This window comes from Scardinius erythrophthalmus (genome assembly GCF_964197995.2).
Source record: "Scardinius erythrophthalmus genome assembly, chromosome: 11".
In the NCBI taxonomy this organism is placed as follows: domain Eukaryota; kingdom Metazoa; phylum Chordata; class Actinopteri; order Cypriniformes; family Leuciscidae; genus Scardinius; species Scardinius erythrophthalmus.
Window position 1 is genome coordinate 9,975,853 of NC_138231.1, and position 23,904 is coordinate 9,999,756.

Genomic DNA, 23,904 nt, shown 5'->3' on the forward strand with positions numbered 1-23,904 from the left:
CATTAGCAAGAGGAATATTTGAGGCAAAGATTAAACACTTTTAAAGGTGACACAAAAAAATGCTCTTATCTTTTACAGTGAAAAATAAAGGCATAAATCTCTAACGAAACATCATGCAACTCTTTTTTTATGGTGACCATAAGAGAATTTAAAAAAAATCAAGAAATGCACCATATAGTGGTACACAATATGCCCAGTAAACCACACTTAAAATGTATTTTCAATGACAAAATAAGCAGTGTTATAAAGAATACGCAACTAATTGTCTAGCACGGATTCTAGGTGGAGGTTTTAAGTTTAAAAGTGTTTGGGCTAAGAGTGCGCGTATGTGTTTTTGTGTGATTGTGCAGGGTTTGCCCTTGAGATCAGGGACTGTGTCTTTGAGAACGCATCCGCTGGCACTGAGAACGGCATGGCTGGTGAGGAAGGTGGCACCGCTCGTTTCCTGGCAGCTCGTCGCTTCTGTCCATAATGATGTTTAGGGCTATGTGCTCGCCGGTGCCAAAAATCTGTTCTATACCATTTGTTGAGGTCTCTTGAGGATATCATCATGAAGGAAAACGAAACCTGGATTGTCTGCAGCCGCTAGAAGTCCGACAAGGGGAGGAAATGGGATGGGAGGATCAGTGGTCAGATGGTAAGCAGGGAAAACGAACCAATAAAGACAGCCAGCTTTCTGATCTGGAAACAGTAGTTCTGGTGGGCATAAATCTGCTCTGATGCTTTGGGTTTGTGGGGGTTTAATTATGCTTCAGATGACACAGACGTAAATAATCATACAGTTTCTCTGGTCGTTTTAGAATCTTTATGAGATGCAATATGTCAAACTATGAAGTGTGAAATACACCACGAGACGAGAAGAGAAGAGACCATCAGATGAGATGAGACTATATGATACGATACAAGGCGAGATGAGTTCTAACGAGAAGACATCATCAGATGAGATGAGACGAGACGATACAATACGAGACGAGATTTGACGAGAAGACATCATCAAATGAGTAGGGCTGCAACAAACGATTATTTTGATAATCGATTAATCTAACGATTATTAGAACGATTAATCGACTAATCGTCGATTATTTCGCCGACTAGTCAGTAAGTTTGGAACGATTATTCAGCCTTTTCAATTTGTTAAAACACTGAGTTATACATATTCTAACTATAATATAAAAAAAGAAAATCACTTCAGCTTTTGAAATGGTTGGTTTAACGAACTTTGAGTCAACTAAACAGGTCATTCTCTTTAAGTTTTCAGATTTCTGTCCAACTCAAATCACACACAAATGCAAAAAGCATTGGTTAAATATTCGGTTCTCTTTCAATAAAAAAAATGAACAAAAAAAATTATCAGCTGCATTACAGACAAACTTAAACTGCAAACAATTATTATAAGAACACAATTTAAAAAAAAAATTGACAGCTGAGCTGACAGAGACATTCTCATTCACCTTTTAATTTACAGTATAGAAAAATCAACAGACATGATATTCTTCATAACATCTCTTTTGTAAGTCTTCATGAATATGGAACAAAATACAGGCAAGTGATAAGACTGTAATAACTAATAGTTACAATAATAAAAACAGCCCTGAATCCTAAGCTCGATCAAGCTTTATTCTATGCAAAAATAATCATCACATTACTGTAATTATATTATTATTGTTAATATTATTGCTATTATTAGTAGTATTGCATTCTCTAAAAAGAGATTTACTGCTAGTTATTTACGTTAGCTCCAGCTGGAGAACATTCACCTCTCACCGGCTCGTCTCGTGCCGGGTTTTTCCTCTTTAAGTGCTTTAACATTCATGTTGTGCTCCCGTGAAAAGCAAGTTACGCCTTGCATGTATTGCACACGACAGCATTCTTGGTTTGAAGTTTTGTGAAACTTTCACACACCTAAGTTAGCTAGTTCGGATTCGTTTGCACTCCGTCATAATTCGCGCTGTGTTTTCTTCTACCGCAATAGCATTTGTAACGGCTGCATTACACTCTAGCGCTACAGCGCCGTAGCGGTCAAATCGCGATATTGCAGGCCCTTACATTAGGTCACGTGGGATCAAACGACTACTCGACAACAAAGATATTTGTCGACAATTTTTTATTGTCGACGTTGTCGACAATGTCGACTAATCGTTTCAGCCCTACAAATGAGATGAGATGAGATGAGACGAGACGAAACCATACAATGCGAGACATGACGAGAAGACATCATAAGATAAGATAAGATAATACAAAATGTGACGAGAAGACATCATCAGTTGACATGAGATGAGACAAGACGAAACAATACGAGACATGACGAGAAGACATCATGAGATGAGATGATACAAGGTGACGAGAAGACATCATGAGATGAGATTGAGATGATACGATACAAGATGTGACGAGAAGACATCATCAGATGAAATGAGATGAGACAAGACGAAACAATACGAGACATGACGAGAAGACATCATGAGATGAGACGATACAAGATGTGACGAGAAGACATCATGAGATGAGATTGAGAAGATACGATACGAGATGTGACGAGAAGATATCATCAGATGAAATGAGATGAGACAAGACGAAACATTAAACAATACAATACGAGACATGACGAGAAGACATCATGAGATGAGACGATACAAGATGTGACGAGAAGACATCGTGAGATGAGACGATACAAGATGTGACGAGAAGACATCATGAGATGAGATGGAGACGATACAAGATGTGACGAGAAGACATCATGAGATGAGATTGAGACGATACAAGATGTGACGAGAAGACATCATGAGATGAGATTGAGACGATACAAGATGAGATGAGACAAGATGAAACATTACAATACAATACGAGACATGACGAGAAGACATCATGAGATGAGACGATACAAGATGTGACGAGAAGACATCATGAGATGAGATTAAGACGATACAAGATGTGACGAGAAGACATTGAGATGAGACGATACAAGATGTGACGAGAAGACATCATGAGATGAGATGGAGACGATACAAGATGTGACGAGAAGACATCATGAGATGAGATGGAGACGATACGAGATGTGACGAGAAGACATCATGAGATGAGACTGAGACGATACAAGATGTGACGAGAAGACATCATGAGATGAGATGGAGACGATACAAGATGTGACGAGAAGACATCATGAGATGAGACTGAGACGATACAAGATGTGATGAGAAGACATCATGAGATGAGATGGAGACGATACAAGATGTGACGAGAAGACATCATGAGATGAGATGGAGACGATACAAGATGTGATGAGAAGACATCATGAGATGAGACTGAGACGATACGATACGAGACATGACGAGAAGACATCATGAGATGAGATGGAGACGATACAAGATGTGACGAGAAGACATCATGAGATGAGATGGAGACGATACGAGATGTGACGAGAAGACATCATGAGATGAGATGGAGACGATACAAGATGTGACGAGAAGACATCATGAGATGAGATGGAGACGATACAAGATGTGATGAGAAGACATCATGAGATGAGATGGAGACGATACAAGATGTGACGAGAAGACATCATGATATGAGATGGAGACAATACGAGATGTGATGAGAAGACATCATGAGATGAGACTGAGACGATACGATACGAGACATGACGAGAAGAGATCATGAGATGAGATGATACGATACAAGATGGGACGAGAAGACATCATGAGATGAGATTGAGACGATACGAGAAGACATCATCAGATGAAATGAGATAAGACGAGATGAAACAATACGATACGAGACATGACGAGAAGATGTCATCAGATGAGATGAGACGAGACGAGAAAAGAGATACAATATGATACGTGACGAGAAGAGATTAGGTGAGATGAGGTGAGATGAGACGAGATTTGATGAGAAGACATCATCAGATGAGATGAGATGATACAAGACAAGACATGACAAGAAGACGAGAAAAAACAAAGAGAAAAGCGACGGCAAATAAGGCGATTCCAGAATAAAATAAAAGAGATTCAACGACTCGCCAAGAAGGCAACAAATGAAAATGGTTAGATAAGAGAAAGTGTGAGACAAGAACAGATAAAATAAAACCAATAAAATCAGATGAGATGAGACAAGCCCAGAATAAACGAGAAGAGAAAATTACAATGGTCAGCCGCAAGGAGCAGGAGCGAGGACCGTGATGAGGAGCAGAGAGCGACACATGAGGAAGGCAGGACGCAGGAAGCAAGAGCAGCAAAGAAAGTTCAGTTTGTTACTAAAGCAATTTGAAGACAGATTTGGCCGGCAGATGGTTGGCAGCGCTGTGTTTGTTAAACCAACTGGTCGGGTACATTAGGATGTCGGGGAGCAGCATGCATTGAGTCTCCATTTAGAACAGCCACACATGGGGGAGGGGAAGAGGGGGTGCCGGCCTGGCAAGCTGGTCAGGAAATAACGGGAGCGGTCGCAGAGCGGCCGGGGGAAAAGCTAATTAGCCCACGCATGGCCCGCAGTCTCACACACACACAGACACACACTCTATAATGAGACTCAGGTATGTCTGACACCTCACACAGATAGAGAGACCTAGAAAATACTGATCCAATCACCTCGGCCCCCTTCCACATCCGATTTATTCCTGTCAATCTACTGCAGTCTGATCTGGCCCAGCATTTCTCTCGCTCGATGTGTTTCTTTTGCTTTCTCTGTCTGTTCATGTATTCGTCAAAAACATTGGCATGGGACCCTTGATGGCAAAATATAGTGGCATCGGCAAGCCTGTGTTATTATCGTTAACAAAAAAATGTAATTATGAAACACGTTGGCAACAAATTGAAAAAAAGTTTAAGATAAAGCACTAAATTTACTAACTGGAAAATAAAAATGAACTAAAACTAAAACTGAAATAAATTAATTAACTGTAAATAGTAATATTAAAAAAATTAAAAACGCATAAAATTACACAAAAAATTTAAATGAAAACTGAGAATATAAAAATGAAAGCTAATTCAAAATATTAATAAAAACTATAATAGTACATACTACTAAAATAACACTGTGACAAACTAGCAAACTGTGTGAAATTCTAAAGCACAGTTGTGTATATGTCTACAATATAATATGTTTATTTGGCTCAAATAAACAATAAAAATGCTACCTATCATAAAGAAAACCAATTTTTACCGAACTGTTACCGAACATCAGACGCTGCCCACACACAACAAAATTGAGAAAACAGCAAGCATTCTTAAATAAAGCATAAGAAAAGCATCTGATCATATCAACATGGATATGTTTGCACAAGCTCTGCAATTCGGCACTCTAGTTAAGTCACGTCACGTTTATTTATATAGCACTTCATACAATAGATTGAGCTTTACCATATTAAACATGAAAAACAGTGCCTCGTTTCATCAGAAGTACAACTTCATTTTTTACTATAAAGCAATGTGTCCCCAGTATGTTCATGTTTTCACTAGCAGACGTCTGACATCGACGGACTAAACAGGAGAAATGAACCAGAACATATTTCCAAATGAAAAAAGGCGGAGCCTAGAATTTTTTCCGCTGTTTCGAACTCCCAAAACAAACTCCAAACAAAATTCGTTTAGACTTGATTTTATTCTAAATGACGTCACATCAGTTAGTTCATTGATTTCGCTTCAAGTAGCCTATATTGGGGCCTTTATGGTGCTTTTTGGGAGCTTGGCAGCCTCAATCTTCTTCTTTTTTACATTATATTGAAAAGAGTGGTTGAAGCATTCTTAAAAAATCCACCTTTTGTGTTCCCTGGAACACACAAGTTTGGAATGACATGAGGGTGAGTAAATAATGACCTAATTTTTATTTTTTGGATGGACTGTTCCTTTAAAAATCAATTAGCCGTCCTTGGAAGGCCACATAATGAAAGTAGAAAATCGCCACAAACACCCACTTCCGATACACCTCCTCCCTCGTAATTACAGCCCACATTATCCATGGGAGACTGGTGGTGAAGGTGCGACTGGGCTTTTACTGCGCTAGCGTGTAATAGAGTGAGGCTGCAGTCGCTAATTAAGGCCATTGTGATTTCTTGCAGACATTGATGGGGAGCTGTAATTGGTGGAGTGCAGTCAATCTCCTGGATTTTGCTCAGGGCGCACGGAGACTAGGTAAACCACAGATGTGGAGACCTCGGAGGGGAAAAACCTGTCTTTTGTTAGCCCTTAATTGAGATGCTAATAGATGGGAACATGCCACACCAAGTTCTTGAGACGTGAGGACAGAGAGAAGGAGAGAAGGTGAGAGAGAGTAAATGAGCACAAAGTCAGGGGGTGGATGGATGGAGCTCTACCCCCTGTAGATAGGACACAGTGCCCCCTTGTGGTTATACCAGCATTGTAGCTAGCATTATGATGCAACCATCTCTGCCGGAATATTCAATATCGAACAATCTCGCTGTGATCGATAAGAGCAAATCTCCTTCATTTAAACCCTGAGTGATCCTCACTCTCTGCAGTAATATGGTCTGCTCTTGGAGCAAAGTGCTGTTAGCTTATGACATTCATGTTTTGCCTTGAGAATCAGCCAAAAGATGATCTGAACAAGGACGCTAGGGTAGGTCAGTGGGGTAAAAGTGTGTTGATGTTGGTGTCGGCTAAAATGAGGGCAGATGGATTTGGTGGCATGCTGCAGCTAAAATAATACTAGTGTCTATGTGCATATGTAAAAAATGTGACTGTAATACAAGGCTATTTGTAGATCTGCTAAGCTAAGTAGGAAAAAAACTTGGTCTGGTCTATTATTAATATTCTTCGCTTTGAACTTTTTATCCCTATGGTGAAACTCAATGAACATTGCATGCGTGAAGGGTCTGTGGCTAATTGCATTTTGTGTAATTATGGGATGGATGGAATTGATGGTTGCTTAGCAACTAGCGGGTTAAATTCACAATGTTCAAAAATGTCAGCCGCACTACACCGTTTGAGCTAAAGACTTTAAATATTACACAAGAGTCACTCTTCTCATGGGGAACAAATCTGCCCCAAGGACATACATTTCTGCATGAAATATTCTGTTAGAACTGTATATTTTAAAATCGTCTTCTTATGAAGGCAGCACTCGTCATCTTTGGACATGGTTTTTGAAAAATGCATTAATGCAACTCCATAGACTCAAGAAACTGGTCTTAACATCATATCAGTATTAGATGAAAGTCGCCCACACATAATACTCTATCTCAAATATAATACATAATACATAGTCTCTATCAGGTATAAAAAAAAGTGATTTTTTTTCCAATTCTAAACCTGATGTCAATAAGTCCATTTCATATAGCCTACTTCTTTACACCTACACACTTCTGCTAATTGCTACTTGCAGCTGTATTTTATTGATTGGTTTTGGTGGAATCCAAAATGTCCGTCAAGTTCAAGACTAAAAATAGCTTAATGTGTAAAATTGAACACTGTGCCAAGTCTCCATCTGCACACACTATGACATTCTTACTGGATTGGAAAACATTCAATAAAGAACGACAATTTTTCTCCCCAAGCAACATGCTAAAACCTTAAGAAGCTAATGTCACAAGTGGGTCTCTCTATTAAACGGCTGCCTTTTCCAGTTAAAGGAGGAGATTTTTACATTTCTGCATGAACATTCCCTCATGCAGTAAGTGTTAGTGATTTGGATTTTGTGCAAAATTAAAACATTTTAAGATATGTTGGGATATAATTATGCCTTCAGAAAGGTAACAGGGTTAACGGTTTTAGTTTGATTTGTCATTGCAACCCATGTGCCACCAAAACATGCTTTTTAGAAATAGAATAAATAATGATATTTATACAAATATCCACTTTTCACAAATAAAATGTACAATTAGATAGATAGATTTTTTGATGAGCCTTGATGAGAATAACAGACACATTAAAAAATCTTACCGACACAAAACATTTAAATGGTATTAACACAGTAAAAGCTGACGTTAGCTATTCCTTGTTAAGGTAATGTTACAGTGAGTGAAAACCAGCACTGTTGCCCCACAACAGATACAGTTACCCTCCAAATTCCCAACATCCCCCACACTAACACCAGGCGCTATAATCCTAAAAAAGCCACCCACAGCTTTCATTCCACCCTTGCAGACAAGATTTATGGTGACATCAAATCTTCCCTTACACAACACAGACGGGCCCCCAACCCAAGATCTGAGTCCCTCATCTACAGCGTCCCAACCAAGCTGACACCCCCTCAACGCCCCCAGGTCTTCCTGATTTCTCCCTCTCCTGTCCCTCACTCATAATGGACCCAGCTGCCAGTCAGACCAGGCTTTATTAACCCCTTGTCTTCTGACACTCATTTCATTGTGGCTAGGGGTCAACAGCTGATTAGAACACCGGTGAGGCGGCACTCTACAGACGACCTTCGACCCCCGGCAGCCTCTCCGTTTGGGCAGCGGGCCAATAGGAGGCAGCGCGGCCTCCCTTGTTGCCATGGAGACAGGGCCTGCCGAAGCGCAGATGGCTCAGCAGGGGGTGGAGTGGGTGGAGAGAGAAAGACAGGAGACAATGGAGGATGGAGTGAATAAGTGAGAGAGAGAAAGGGGAAATGCAGTTAGCAGGATGGCCGGTAGAAGGAGCGTATGAGTCTGCAGGTGTCTCAGAAAAGGAACACAATGAGAAATGCAGAGCCTTGTGCAGCTAAAAGCTTCTTTGACAGCATGCAGCGTTCATAAACTCCTGTCTTATTCATCTGACGAGCTAAAAGAGAGCCTCTCCTGTGGGAAACACTTGATTTAACCCTCGTGCATGTTCTGTTGAGATTGCCTTTACAGGCTATATGTTCAGAGAGGTTTATGTCTAAACATAAAACGCTTAATAGTAATTGAAATTAACCTATTTTTTCCACTCAAACAGACTACTAGAAATGTCACTTAACCATTTTAGTAGTGTTGCTTCTTTTTGGAGTCAATTTGAGCACAGCAAACCCACATTGCAAAAAAATACAATAAAACAAGTCCAATTTAACAATGACAGAACTGTACCGTTTTTTTTTTTTTTTTTTTTTTTTTAGTTAATAAGTGATCCACCATTAAAACGAAACACTACAGTATCTTACAGTAAATTTGGATGTCTTAAATGACCTCTCTGCTGCAAAATCCCTTTTCTGTGAACATGCATTCAACCGTGCAACATGCCAACCTGAAAACACTCTATTTTCCAAGGACAAAAAAACATACAAGTTCTCCTCATAGCCTATTTTTATGAAACCGAAGTATTTTAGAGGGTTATAGAGTGACTCTCATTTCCACTCACTAATAAAACCCTTGACCATGAAATTTCAGGATGAGAAAACAAAGCAATTAACATTGGAAGATTCTCTAAGCAAAAAGGCTGCTCTGTCTGAGTAAAGTTGCAAAAGGCTTTTACAAAACAGAATAAAAACATTAAGGCCATCATCATTTTATTGTGAAAATACGTCCGCTAGCAAATATAGTTCTTGACATGTATAATAAGGTTAATAGGTGACCTCTATGGGATAAAGCGCTACAACCAATTAGCATTTAAGAACAAAGTTGTTTTTTGTGATTTTGAAAGTAGGAAACTGAACAGAAAGTCATATGCCAATGATCAGCTGGAGCCAGCGCTCCATGAAAAAAACAAATCGCACCCTTATGCTTTTCCCACTTTGAGGCCTGCGTCCCCTATTCTCATCCCCAGGGTCCCAATACTACAGCTGCTGTCTGTAAGAATGACTGTGTGTGTTAGAAAAGAGAAATTTCCTTCATTCGGTCACTTCAGTGGGCAGGACTCAACAGTAATGATGGTCTGATTTTCAGCCATTTTCCTATAAAAACTTTTTTTTTTTTAAATACACATCAAAAGAATCATGTAGGCTGTTTATCACTCTTCACTCATGTACGCTCAGTTTTGAACAAGCACTGAATATCCAATATCTTTTCCTGTGATTTGGTATATCTCAGCAACAGCTATATTCAGTATATAAACTGTGTATTTTAAATACATTTTATTACATAAAAATGCATATATAGAATGTATATTACTTTGCAAATAAAACATTACAATAATGCTTTACAAGAAAATATATACTTGCCATTTCTTTGTCATTATTTGTGAATTTTTTTGCGGTTGATCTCCAAATCATTAAACCGTCATAAGTGTCACTATTCAGTAAGAAAACGTCTTAATATGCCTTTAAAATAAGCATTTTGATTATGAACAGTGAGGACTTGTTCATATGTGGTCCAGTGAGATCCATCCTTCCTCAGGAATTAGTTGCTGAGATACCAAATGTACCATATCACAGGAAAAGATATTGGATATTGTGTTCAGAATTTGTTCAAAATGGAGTGCTCAGCAAGAGCGAAGAGTGACTGCGCTGTTCATTTGGGCTCTTTTGATGTAGAAAAGAGAGACTGCAGAAACCTTTGGTATCAGCACAAAGGCAGCTGAGATCTGATGAGATGTGTGAAGAGAGCAAGAGAGAACACTGGGATGATGAGACAGTCAAGGTTATCTCGTCAATATTCAAATGCGTCTAACATGACAACGTCCGTAATGTGTCCGAGCGTGAATACTGGCTCGCTGCTAATTTCATTTCAGACAGTGAACTGATCTGAGGGAATGAGAAGGAAAACGGCCCAAAAAACGAAGTATGATCATACACAAGGGGAAGGGGGAGGGAGAAGGGTTTTGAAGGAAGAAAATGAGACTACAGGGGTACGGTAGGGAAGATTAGAGCTTGCAAGAACCACAGTCAGTTCCTCTGCTTCTATTGTTCCAAAAGGCTTCGCTTCGACGGAAAGGGTGGGGTTGTTAGCGTGAACCACATGCAGGTTTGTAATGCATTGCACCACAGAGACCAAGAAACCTCAATTTTCGGCTCGACGACAGAGCCGTTCTGCAATTAGAGAAAAATATATGCATAATGCAGATGGCAGCATTCGCACTCAACGCCGAAAGGCTTTGAACCTCCTCATGCACGGATTTGAAGTCTCCTTTCTCCAAGCTGTCTAACAAGACAAAGAGAATTACTATTTCATGTATTATACTTCCCTGCTTTGCAGAAAACCTGTTTCATCTGTTACGGATTCACAGGTTATCAAACAGTGCAAGAAACGTTGAGGGATGTAATCCTCAACACCTGTCCCTCCTTACCATCCACTTGGGGACCAGGGATGTTAACATTCCATTAGATGAGGGTAACATCGACATTAGCAGCTTTTGTTTTCTATAGCAGTGGTTCTCCAGACCTGGGACGCAGGTCTGTTCTGATTGGGTCGCGGACAGAAGCGAAATACAATACTAAGCCTGTTGCCTAAAAATGTCACGTGAAAGTGAAGACACTATCACATATTAATATTCCAATACTCAAGAACAACAACAAAAAATATTTAATAATATATATAATATATTAAAAATAGAATTAATAAAGATGTATTTATTATTATTAAATGCAACTAAATATTCCTCCAGATATTAAAACAAAAATACTCCAGTCTTTAGTAGTCTTCAGAAATCATTCTATTATGGTGATTTGCTACTCAAGAAACATTATTATTGATGTTGAAAACACTTGTGCCACTATATATATAGATTTGACATTGGACAAGTGCCAAAATTGTCCTTGAAATTTTATATATATATATATATATATACAGTATATATATATATATATATATATATATATATATATATATATATATAAAATTTCAAGGACAATTTTGGCACTTGTCCAATGTCAAATCTGGATCCTGAAGCTAAACTAGTTGAGAACCACTGATCAACAAACATTTGTGTTACCGTAAAGATCAGCCAAGGGTTGTAGTGGGGTCTTCATAAAGGGAGGGGAGAAATAGGAAAAGGTTGTAGAGGGATACCTTCTGATATTCGTCCTTGGAGCGCAATGCCTCGGCGAGTTGTTCCTGTGTGTATGCGTAGATTGTTGATCGATAGGTCGTTCCAACATCGTTGCCCTGGCGCATTCCTATCAAAGAAAAGGCAGTGTCAGTGCTAAAAACAAGGGGACTGAGGATCTGTTCACAACACAAATGTACATTGTAATTTGTGTTACAAATGTAAATTTGAATTTTTGGGTGAACTACTCCTTTATCTAGTCAGTGATTACAGTTTATAAAGTTATAAATAGGGATACATATCTTACAAAAATGAATCGCTTCGCTTCAGAAGGCCTTCATTAACCCCTGAAGCAGTTTGGATTACTTTTATGATGGATGAATGTGCTTTTTTGGCCTCACTCTAATTATAAAGCTTGGAAGAGCCAGGATATTTTTATATAACTCTGATTGTGTTTGGCTAAAAGAAGAAAGTCATACACACCTAGGATGGCTTGAGGGTGAGTAAATTATGGGATCATTTTCATTTTGGGTGAACTAACCCTTTAAATGTAGACACCTGAGAACTAAAGTAAGCCATGTATCCCTGATGTAATCATGCAGTGCAGCCACTCGGTACATCTTCTGTGGGTCCAAATTTAGCATCTATTAGTACTTTAGTCTCTTGGGAAACAAACTCCCAATCAACCAGATATGAAATCTTGGAAATAGTGCAATTTTTAATTAAAGCTCTGTTCTATCTGTTCTTGATCCAGATATGACTTCATAGATTTATAGCTGATTCTACAGCTGCGTCCTGAACAGATATTTTTGTTGGATGTGAAGAGTGCATTAATCATGCTGAAGAAACTGCACTGTGACTATTACTGGTGTCCGTTAAAGCTGTAAACCCATTTTTTTAATTACTTAGTGTTCTATAAGGTTTTTTAGCAAGATTTTTATGTTCTTTAAAACAGAAGTTAAGCAAAACCATGATTTCACTGTGAACATATAAGAACGAGATGAGTGTTAGTCATCACCACAGACACAATCAGGACATTATACAGGCCATCTCGATGAGTCTGAATGTGATTGGATGGCCGAGACACTTTAATCTCCGATCTGAATTCTCTGTTCATGATTGCAGCCACTCAAACTGTTGCCTCTCTTCTTTGTGAATTCATGAGCCTCTCGTACCTCACACACCACTGGAACTTAAGACTGTATTAAGTTAAAGGACTTGTGGACTTACAATGGCTGCCGCGTTCGCTTCCCAGTTAAGTCAACGAGACTGTAGGGAGTCCTATTTGTCACTTTAGGTTTCAGAAGGGTGCTCGCAAGCGCCGATATGTGCCCTGGATGCGCACTTTTGCCAAGCCCACAGCAAACCTCTACCTGACAGTCAAATATGCATTACGCCACGAAAGTGTGGACTCACAAATATAATCTTAAAGAGATAGTTCACCCCAAAATGAAAGTCTGTCATCATTTACTCACCCTCATGTTGTTCTTTTTTTTCTTCTTCTGTGGAACACAAAAGGAAACCCATGTTTTGGCTGCTCTTTTCCATTCAATACAAGTGAATATAGACAGAGGCTTTTGAGCTCCCAAAATAACAAATAAATAAAGTATCAAAAACGTTGTCCATGTGACTCATTGTCTATGTGCAAAGTGTTCTGATGCAATTAAATTGCTGGATGTGAAGAACAGACTACAATTTATTTAGTGAAAATCTTCTAACAATGCTATGTATCCTATATGGCAAAATAAATCTTTTTAAGAATGTATAAAAAAGGCCTAGTTAATATAGATAATTCGGTCCCACTTTATATTAAGTGGCGTTAAGTACTATGTACTTACATCAAAAAATAAGTACAATTTACTTATTGTGTTCATGTTGTATTGTAAAACACTTGTGCTGCTATTGAGGTGTGATATGGGTAAGGTTAGGGACAGGTGTGGTGGATTGGGTAGGTTTAAGGTGTAAGGGAAGGGTCAACTGTGTAATTACAAATGTAATTACATAAATTAATTACAGCTGTAATTACATGCAGGAATTTTTCAAATGTAAGTACAATGTAAAAACATGTAGTTACACAATAAGTACATTGTATCAAATTATTAATTTCAGTGTAAGTACATGTAAGTACATAGTACTTAAAGCCACTTAATATAAAGTGGGACCGATAATTCTAATAATAAATATACATTTTCAATAAGTTTTAGTTTTTACATTTCCTCATATCGTTTTGGCCATTTTTGTATTTTTTCATTGCAAAACCTTTTTTTTCCCCAAAATGTTTTAAGATTTCTTTAATATCCTCACAAAGCTACCATAAGACTTTAGAGGACTTGGAATATAATACGCAAAGTCATATGGCCTACTTGGTGCTTTTTGGCGCTCCACATTTCCCCATTCACGTTCACTGCATGGGGGGAAAAAAATCAGCAAGAACATTCTTTGTGTTCCACATAAGAAAGAAAGTCATACAGGTTTAGAACGACAAGAGGGTGAGTAAATGATGACAGAATTTTCAGTTTTGAAAAGCAAACTATCCCATTAAGATCTTATTTTGTGCTAGAATGAAATCTTACCTTGTGTAGGATTGTGGCTTTCCCAGAATACCTTGAGCAACTGTGCAAAGTTGATTTTCTCAGGCTCATAGACCACGCGAACCACCTCTGAGTGCCCCGTTTTACCTGCGTGAGGAAGAAGAGCAGAGGTGCCTGTGTAAACATCATTGCCGAAGAGTCACAGTGCACACACACACACACACTCGGGTTAAACAGAGGTGGTCCAGGGGCCCATTCCAGTGAGGTCATCAAGGGTCACTGATCTTGGATTGACTGGCCGCGTCTCCAGCGGTAGGGTCAGTCCTCCATATTGATTAACTTTATGTGTCTTTTGACCCCGTCATAAAAATACAAGGGCAGTCGATCTACCTGTGCTCATTGCATCAGCTGGGTGCTTTTCAATAAGCTGAAAAAGAAATACAACCTGAAGGAGAACCCATGAAAAACGTATAAAAGAAGAGAGGGACTCGTAAAAGGACTCGTTCTTTGAAATGACTCTTTGCGGGTTAGCAAGCTTGGAGGAGAAGCATAGAGGAGCATCAAACAAACACAAGCACAAAACATTATGTACTCAACCTGATGATTATGCTCTCTTTAAGGCTGGATTTAAACAACAGCACAGCCATTAGTAACAATCGAAAGGGAAGACAAGAAGTTGGTCAGACTGAGATGAAAGTGAGGATTGCAGATGTCTTTCCTTTTCCAACATCTTTAAAACAACCACTGAGCAAAACTGCAAGATGTTTTTGTTGTTGGTATTATCCTACAGAAGCCATCTAAGTTTTATCAAAGTATTAAGACAATTACTTTCAAATTCCATCATGTAAAAACACAATGGGGGTGGAGTGGGATGTTCACTGCACCAGCTGATAGTGTTTATTTCCACTCACTGTCCCACTGCATTGTTTAACAGCCTAATTCACTAAAAAAAATACTAAAGGGCAAAAGGCAATAGCACAAAAACACAAACACAAAATCTGTGTCAGGATGTGTTTGCACTAAAAAATGTACAATGATTTGATATGAATACAGTTCGGTGCTACTTTAGCACATTTAGTGCTTTGTTTAAGTGGATTGTGAGGCATCAGTAAATAAAATTCAGGTTCTGAATAATATATACACTATATATATATATATATATATATATATATATATATACATATACATATACATATACATATATATATATATATATATATATATATATATATATATATATATATATATATATATATATATATATATATCTTACTGACCGATTCTTTTAAATAAATGAAATTCATGTGGTTTTTCTGTGTGTGTGTGTGTGTGTCTGTGTTTACATTAATTTCAGTGCATAAATACACAGGATTCATATTATTGTCTAGCTATTTTTATGACTATGTCTATATACTATATTCGCACTATGAGCAACATGTTGCAATTTAATCAGGGATCATGAAACCGCTGTGACTAGAACCCCAAAACTGAAAAAACAAGGTCCTAATTCCATATCTCCCATCATTAATTTATTACCAAAGAAGTCTGCTTAATAATCTCTGGTTCAGTCTTATGGGGGGCCTTCCTCTACGTTATCACCAGTAAATCTATATTGCTTTGATATTAAAAAAGTAATAAAGGACTAACCTGTGGGGTTATTTTCATTACCAGGCAAGACGACAGAGGGGTAGTAACATTATCAGAGCTGAGATATGGAAAACCAAAGCCGTGCCATTGGCCATACACCCAGGGCCGTCGCTTCAATTCACGCCCATACACTCAGCATTGTAATAATACATTTAGCCAGCCGGCTCGTCGCAATGTTCCCAGTTGTCCCTCTCTGATGACGGCACTGCATATACCCTAAATTAAACATAGGACCAAGTTGAAAGGTATTAAATCACTCTTGTTGTCTGGGAACTACATTAACTTCAAAGAACAATGCCATGGATTCGCTAACACCAGGGTTATTATCGTTAACTAACCTAAAAATATGAAAAACATTTCCGTTAATTGACTTAAAGCTGAAATAAAATAAAAATATTAGTTGAAAAACTTAAACTAAATGAAAAATAGAAATGTTGCATTTTAATAAAATTGCACCATTGGTGCTCAGTCCCAAACTGCAACTAAAACTGAACTAAAAATAAATTAACCTTAAATAGCAATGAAATATTAATTAAATAGAAAAACTATTACAATGACAAAAGCACATAACAAAATTACTAAAAATGTAACTAAAATTAACATAAAAGATAAAACATAAAAAATAAAAGCTAATTCAAAATATTAATATATCTAAATTAAAGTAAAACACTAAAACAACACTGGCTTACACACTCAACATAAAATCAAATATAGCTTTAATTTTAACATGAAAAGTAACTGTATTTTGCTTTTTTACACACACACACACACACACACACACACACACACACACACACACACACACACACACACACACACACACACACACACACACACACACACACACACACACACACACACACATATATATATATTATCATTGTTGTTTTTCTTTCCTTTTTCCTTCATTCACAGTATTCATACACAAAATATATATTGGAATCCTAGATACATTTCCAAAATGTTGTTAAAGGTTGGGTCAAGAATGAGTATTTGGTAGCACTTTACTTGAAGCCTTTATATAGAATGCATTTTAAAAGTATTTTTAATGCATTAATTGTGCTTTGTAATGCACCTTATAATGCATTGTATGGCTCATGAATAACTGTAACCACAGTTACAATAGATTATATTACTTATGTTACAGCAAAAGAAAGCTACATTTCTGCACTCGTTGTAACCTTTTGACAGTGTGTTATGCAAATGTTCGTAGATTCAGCGATAAGACAATGGCGTTCTAATGGAGGCATAAGAGCCGGCAGCATTATCCTCCAACTGCGTTATGCATGTTGGCTTATGGAAGAGTAATGAACCCATTGAACCTGTTCCTACACTTCCCACTCCTCTCTTTACATTCATCCCTCCCTCCCTCCCTCTCGATTTCTATTCCTCTCCCTCTGCTCAGCTTTCTTCTCTTCTTCATTTCTTCTTTGAAGCATCTCGCCTATTTTTCTTCCCATCTCCCAGCTCCAATCCTTTTTCTCAACCCCCATTTTTTTTTTGGGGGTGAAATCCCCTCACCCACCCCCTCTCCGGGCTGGGCCGTTCTAGACACGGTGAAGGTCAACCACAGGCGGCCATATCTGCTGCAGCTTGAGAATAGCATACATTCAAAGCAAAGGTACAGCTGTGATGCAAGTAGGTGTCAAGGGAAGTGCCTTTTACAGACTATCAATACAAGTGGGAGCAGTCAAAACTACAATCCACTGAAATTCAGAGATAATGGTTATGTGTGATACTGAAAAGGCACAAGCACACCATCCTCTCATGATCTCTCTTTGTGCAGCTCTGATTCTGTTTCAAAAAATGGTTGAAAAGAGAGACTACGGGCTGCTTCAGTTTTAAGGGTCATTCTATGAAACTGGTGCCTTTTCCAGTTTATGAGGTGAATTTTAAAGTATTTTCGTAAGATCTGAAACAATCTATTAAATAAATCATTTGTTTAACTGATATACTGATATATATGCTGTTCTTTTGAACTTTCTATTCAAAGAATTCTGAAAAGATAAAAAAAAAAAGCATTGAAAAAACCCAAATGCAAATCAGTTGTCGGATCATGTGACACTGGAGCCTGGATAACCTGATAATGACTGCAGAAAATTCAGCTTTGACATCACAGGAATATATATATATATATATATATATATATATATATATATATATATATATATATATATATATATATATATTAACTTCAAGAAAAGCTGCAAGCTGACATCAACTATAGAGTGTTTTGTTTTTTGTTTTTCACATCTTTATGTGAAGGGGGCAAATATCACCCGCTTTGTAGAATGACCCATAAGATGCTATTTTCTATGATTGCTTGCATTGGTGGCTTTATCTTTAGTGCATGTTTCTGCTTGGCGGACATGTCTGTACCCTTTAATCCCCTGTTGACACAAGCTCTTGTGCAGACAGGACTGAGATTAACACAGAAAGAGAGAGAGAACGATTGAGTGCGTAGACAAAGCGAGAGAGCATTTAAGGATCATGGCATGTCCCCTCCCCCTCAGATGCATAAGTTAAATCCTGTGTATGATTCTATCGTACTGCTACAAAACCTAGTAGGCTGGCTATATTTTAAGACATCAAGGCAGACTCCCGAATGCACTGGGGGGGAAATCCCAGAATGCACTGTGACAAGCTCTGAAAAAAAAAAAAAAAAAAAAAACTCTCAAGATGGTGGTCAAAGCAAAAGGACTGGAGATATACATAATAATTTTTTTAAATTATCAAGTTTAATAAAATGCTTAAAAGTAGACTACTATTCCGAGCTGTGTTTAATATAATGTTTTGATATAACAGTTATCTATTTTTATAGATTTTAAAAGAATTAATTCCTGTAATTTATTCCTGCAATGGCGAAGCTTCATTTTCAGCAGTCTTCATTGAACCTGTTCCTACTACTAGACTATAATTCTGAGCCCCTATTTGTATGGTACTCTGCCTATGTAGTGCATTTAGTCACTTATGAGGTTTCATTTAGTTAAGACACTGCCTATGTAAGGCAGCTCACTCGGTCTTGAAAAAGATTTTATAGAAAGCTATGCATTTGCAAGTCATATCTAAGAGCACAATATAAACACCAGCCTTATCTTTCCATTTCTTCTAAAATCCTGTTACTTGTTTCAAAAGGATGTCAGCATTCAAACCCTGTGGAGGAGCACAGAGTGTTGCCAACCATTTCAGCACCAGCATTCATTTCAGCACCAGACGATGGACAGCTCCCCCTGCGTTTTCAGCACCCCACGCCGTATATACCAGTTGTAGCGATGGACCACCTGCTGAATCATCACACCCGGCTTTAAAACAGCTTTGATTCTCAAAATGTACAGTTTCTAAGTAAAAGAGGGAATTTAAATATAAATGCCCTGCAGTGAGATGCATGTTTGTGTCTAAACTTCATAGTAAGGAATGGCTGTGCATACTCTGCGAGAGACCATTAAAGCAAATTCACTCGATAGGAAATCGCTGTGACTGAACACAGGGAAAGCTCGGGAGATCAAAGCCCAGGCCTGTCATGCTTTTCTAGGCTGAGGAAAAAACTACCAGAGTAAGTTTGAGCTGAGAAAATCATCTGCTAAATGCAATGGACTCAAGACTCAGAACGTAGAATTAATTTCATTCAGTTTATTTTTCAAAAACAATATTTGTGCATTTTTTTTGGAAAAGAATTGCAAAGTAACAAAAAATGAAATGGTAGCAATCTTGTGTTTATTTAAAAAATTGTGCTCTTTGTACGCTACTGTTTAAATGTTTGTGATCTGTAAGATTGTTTCATGTTTTGAAAGAGGTCTCTTATGTTCACCTTGCCTGCATTTATTTGATCAGAATACAGTACAGTTAAGGAATATTATTACATTTTAATTAGGGCTGTCAAAAGATTAATCGCGATTAATCGCATCCAAAATAAAAGTTTGTGTTTACATAATATATGAGTGTGTACTGTGTATAATTAAATTTGTATATATAAATACACACACATGCTTGTATATATTTAAGAAAAATTAAATATATATATAATATAAATTATATATAAATATATACAGTATATGTATGCAAATATTTCTTAAATATATACATGCATGTGTGTGTATTTATATATACAAAATAATTATACATACACAGTACACACTCATATATTATGTAAACACAAACTTTTATTTTGGATGCGATTAATCGCGTTTAATCTTTTGACAGCCCTAATTTTAATATAATTTTTCTGTTTTAATATATTCTAAAATAAATCCAGACAGTAATCTATTCCTTTGATGGCAAAGCTGAATTTGCAGCAGTGTTTTCAGTGTCAGAAATCATTGTAATATGCTGATTTGGTGCTCAAGAATCATTTCTTCTTATTATCAGACATTATCACAGTTTATTATTATTTTGTTCTTATTATTATTTTGTGGAAACTGTGATTTTCTTTGGAATTATTTGATGAATAGTTAAAAGTACAGCATTTATTTGAAATAAAAAATTTTGCAACCATGTAAAAGTCCTTTTACTGTCACTTTTGACAATTTAATGCATCCTTGTTGAGGGACTGAGTGTATAAAAAATAAAATAGGATTACTGCATTCCTATTCTTTTTTCCCCGTCTTGTTTTTTGAGGGAAAAGCCTAATATTCTAAATTCCAAATCCTTTAGGATAAGGAAGGGGAGGCTTGGACCTAAATACTACTACTACTACTACTACTACTACTAATAATAATAATAATAATAATAATAATAATAATAATAATAATAATAATAATAATAGGCCAACAGCTGGCACAGCTAAGGCAAACCCAGCCATGTCAAAAACACCCATCTTGATTACTACATTGAAGCTGAAGCTTCATGATGATTTTTGGACGGGCAAAGCTCGACAGTATGACCATGCGTTGTTTTGAATTGGAATATTAGCCAGTTACTGGATTATTGCTATATGAGCAAGTGTTATCATTTTAAGTATAAGCATATGAATGCCATCTGGATGCTTACAGATGTTACGAAAAAGAACAAGCCTATAATTACAGTGCAAATTCTGTTCAGAATTCTGATTTCTGCTCTTCAATTCTTCTCATAGATATTTTACAGTCATTCCAACTCATTCAACACCAATACAGTTCATGTATAATTTGTGATACTCATAATGTGCACACATTCTTTATGTGGCTGGAGCTCCACAGACAATAAGTGACTGACAGCTTGGAAATGGTAATCAGAGACATACCTGTGCACACCTCCTCATAGGTCGCGTTTGGGGTGTAACCACCAGAGTAGCCCACTTGAGTGGAATAGACCCCCTTTTGCTTCCAGAATTTCCTCTCCGCTCCCCAGAAACAGCCCATACCTGCGTTAAAAACATAAAAGAAAAAATAAATATTCCTAATATATAGCCATAGACAATAACTGATCCATAATTGAGACAACAAAACATCCTATTTCTATTATTGCCAGAAATTAAAAAGATAGTATTGATTCTGAGAACATTTATGCATTTGATGGACACTTTTAAAATGCATTCAAAGTATACATTTCATGCATTCCATGGAAAATCAAACACATGACTTTGGGTTGCTAGCACCATGTTCAATTGTTCAAAAAACACCACCATGAAAGGAACAGAAAAGTAGACCAAATGACTTTCCTTTCCTCAATAAAGCTATCATACAGCTTCAAAAGACATGGGATTTAGTGCATATGGAGTCATATGGACGACTTTTATAATACTTTTAGGATGCTTTTAAGATTTTTCGGCTTTGGAGCTTGACAGAAAAAAACAACTTTATAGAAAATTTCCAAACAGGTTTGAAGAGACATAGAGTGACTAAATAATGACAGAATTTTAATTTGGGGGCGAACTATCCCGTTAAAATGACATAGTCACTAAGATTCTTCAGTGTATACTACCATTCAAAAGTTTGATCAAATAAATGCCTTGGTGTGCATAAGAGGCTTCTTTCAAAAAACCCTCTTTTTTCTCTTTGCCTTGTGTTTTTGTGTTCTGCTGGGAACGAGCCTCCTCTAGCACCTTCCCACTGGTGTTAAATCAGGTCCTTTTTTTCTATTCAAAGCTCTATATTTTAGCTATGAATTTACAATCCCATAAAACTAAAGACTCCTCCATCACGCATTTACTCGGGGCCAATAAAAACATATCAACCACCATAAAACTAACACCCGCTGTAAGCATTTATTACCAAATAATACTACAACAGTAAAAATAAATTAGAGGGTAACTATAGTACATCGTTATCTACTGCAACATCCCACGGGTGGAAAGTAATTCAATTGTTGAAAACAAAAAAAGAAAACCTACACGACTGTCGGCTTGACCAGATTTCTCTGATTCACAAGCTGCTGCTGCGGAGAAGCGAGCATAAGGCGTATGATAGAGAATCTAGAATCTGGAGCTCAATTACGCCGGCCCAGAGGGACACCCGAACGCTAAGACTATAAGATGACGCTTTCACATGGGAGACGTCAGTGTTCGGTAAATGAGGGTGAGAGCTGTGCGTGCCGTCTAGCAGGAAGAAAAGCAAATTTTCATGGAGTCAAAGGTACCTGAGTTACCCTTCATCGCTCTCAGCGGGGGGGTTGTGATTTGCAAAAGCCGCATACATACTTTGAATATTATTTTATTTGTATTCAAGACCCTGTGATAAAACAGCCATTTAATTCCTGTCTGCCATGATGAATTACACAGTTTGAGGCCTAAATAAAGAAAAAAGGGAGGCTGAACAAATGCATTTATTAAAGAGATCCTAATCAGCAGTCTGCAATTAATCGGCACACCCCTCCCCTTTATTTTCCTCATCATTTTGCACTTTTGGTTTTGCACTTCTTCAAGGGGATGAGGGGGTGCATGAGGGGACTAATTACCTTCCACCGCCAGTTGTCTACCCCCACGCCGCGATCACACACACACACACACACACACTCACATCTCCGCACACATATCTCACAGCTCGGATCACTTACCGAATAAGACCATCTGCAGTCCCTCTGGGAACGGCGGCACTGTCCTGTTACCATTCACGTCGTGCTTAGCTGCAGGACACAGGGGAAACAATGGAGAGAATGCCCTTATAAATCAACACAATGTCAACAGGACTTCATAATGTGCTCTTCCCGACCAAAAAGCACCACAACTCACTGTAGGGAAGAAACTCCCAGGAGGATAGCGGCTCTATTCCCCATGCAGCTCATTAAGTTCAACCCATAAGTTTTGGCTTTATTCCTTTATCTTTTACTTAAAGAGCACCAGGAAGATAGGAAAGGACATCAGGAAGGTTAAAGGAGGGGAGGGGAAACAACACCTGGCCGGATTAATGTATGTCAATGCGATGTTTTAACATGTGACAGGGATACAGATGGGCCAAGGCATGGAAAACCATTGCGTGGATTAGAATAAATAGAGGTTACTGAGTTCAACATCTGGGCGCAGCCATGCCGGAGCTTCTACATGCACGTACTGTATGAGTATGTTGCCATGGAAGCAGGGCATGCCAATACAGCCATGACTGATGGCAGACCTACATTGCGTTTCACTGAAACTCAGTCACTGCCACACTAATCCTGAACGTCAACCACTTTTAGGGGTTTTAGGGGAAATTAAATTAGGGGAAAGCTTCAAATGTAAAGTTAATTACGCTGCAAAGAATTAGCAAATTGATAAATACATTAATAAATGTTCAGTCCGTCATTTTCTGTTAAATTAAATAAATAAAGTTAAACAAACAAATAAATAAATGTCTGTTCAGTACATAGACTCCTTTATTAAATAAATAAATAAATAAATAAATAAAATGCTCCATGGGTTGAACATTTATATAAATAAATAAACAAACAAACAAACAAACAAATAAATAATAAATACATGTTCAGTCCATTATTGGCCATTTTTT

At 37.7% G+C, this 23,904-nt stretch overlaps 1 protein-coding gene across 2 annotated transcripts in view; it reads right to left on the reverse strand.

Moving 5' to 3' along the window:
- Positions 1-23,904, reverse strand: part of msraa (methionine sulfoxide reductase Aa) — a 72,904-nt gene that overhangs the window by 12,709 nt on the left and 36,291 nt on the right. Inside the window, exons 2-6 of one of the 2 annotated variants that reach the window (XM_081379573.1) lie at positions 22,979-23,047; positions 21,228-21,347; positions 14,405-14,509; positions 14,195-14,235; positions 11,855-11,961 (exon numbers count right to left, since the gene is read on the reverse strand). In XM_081379573.1, the coding sequence (XP_081235699.1) occupies positions 11,855-11,961; positions 14,195-14,235; positions 14,405-14,509; positions 21,228-21,347; positions 22,979-23,047 (442 nt within the window). The remainder of the gene's footprint in view (positions 1-11,854; positions 11,962-14,194; positions 14,236-14,404; positions 14,510-21,227; positions 21,348-22,978; positions 23,048-23,904) is intronic. The other variant, XM_081379572.1, reaches the window with a different exon arrangement.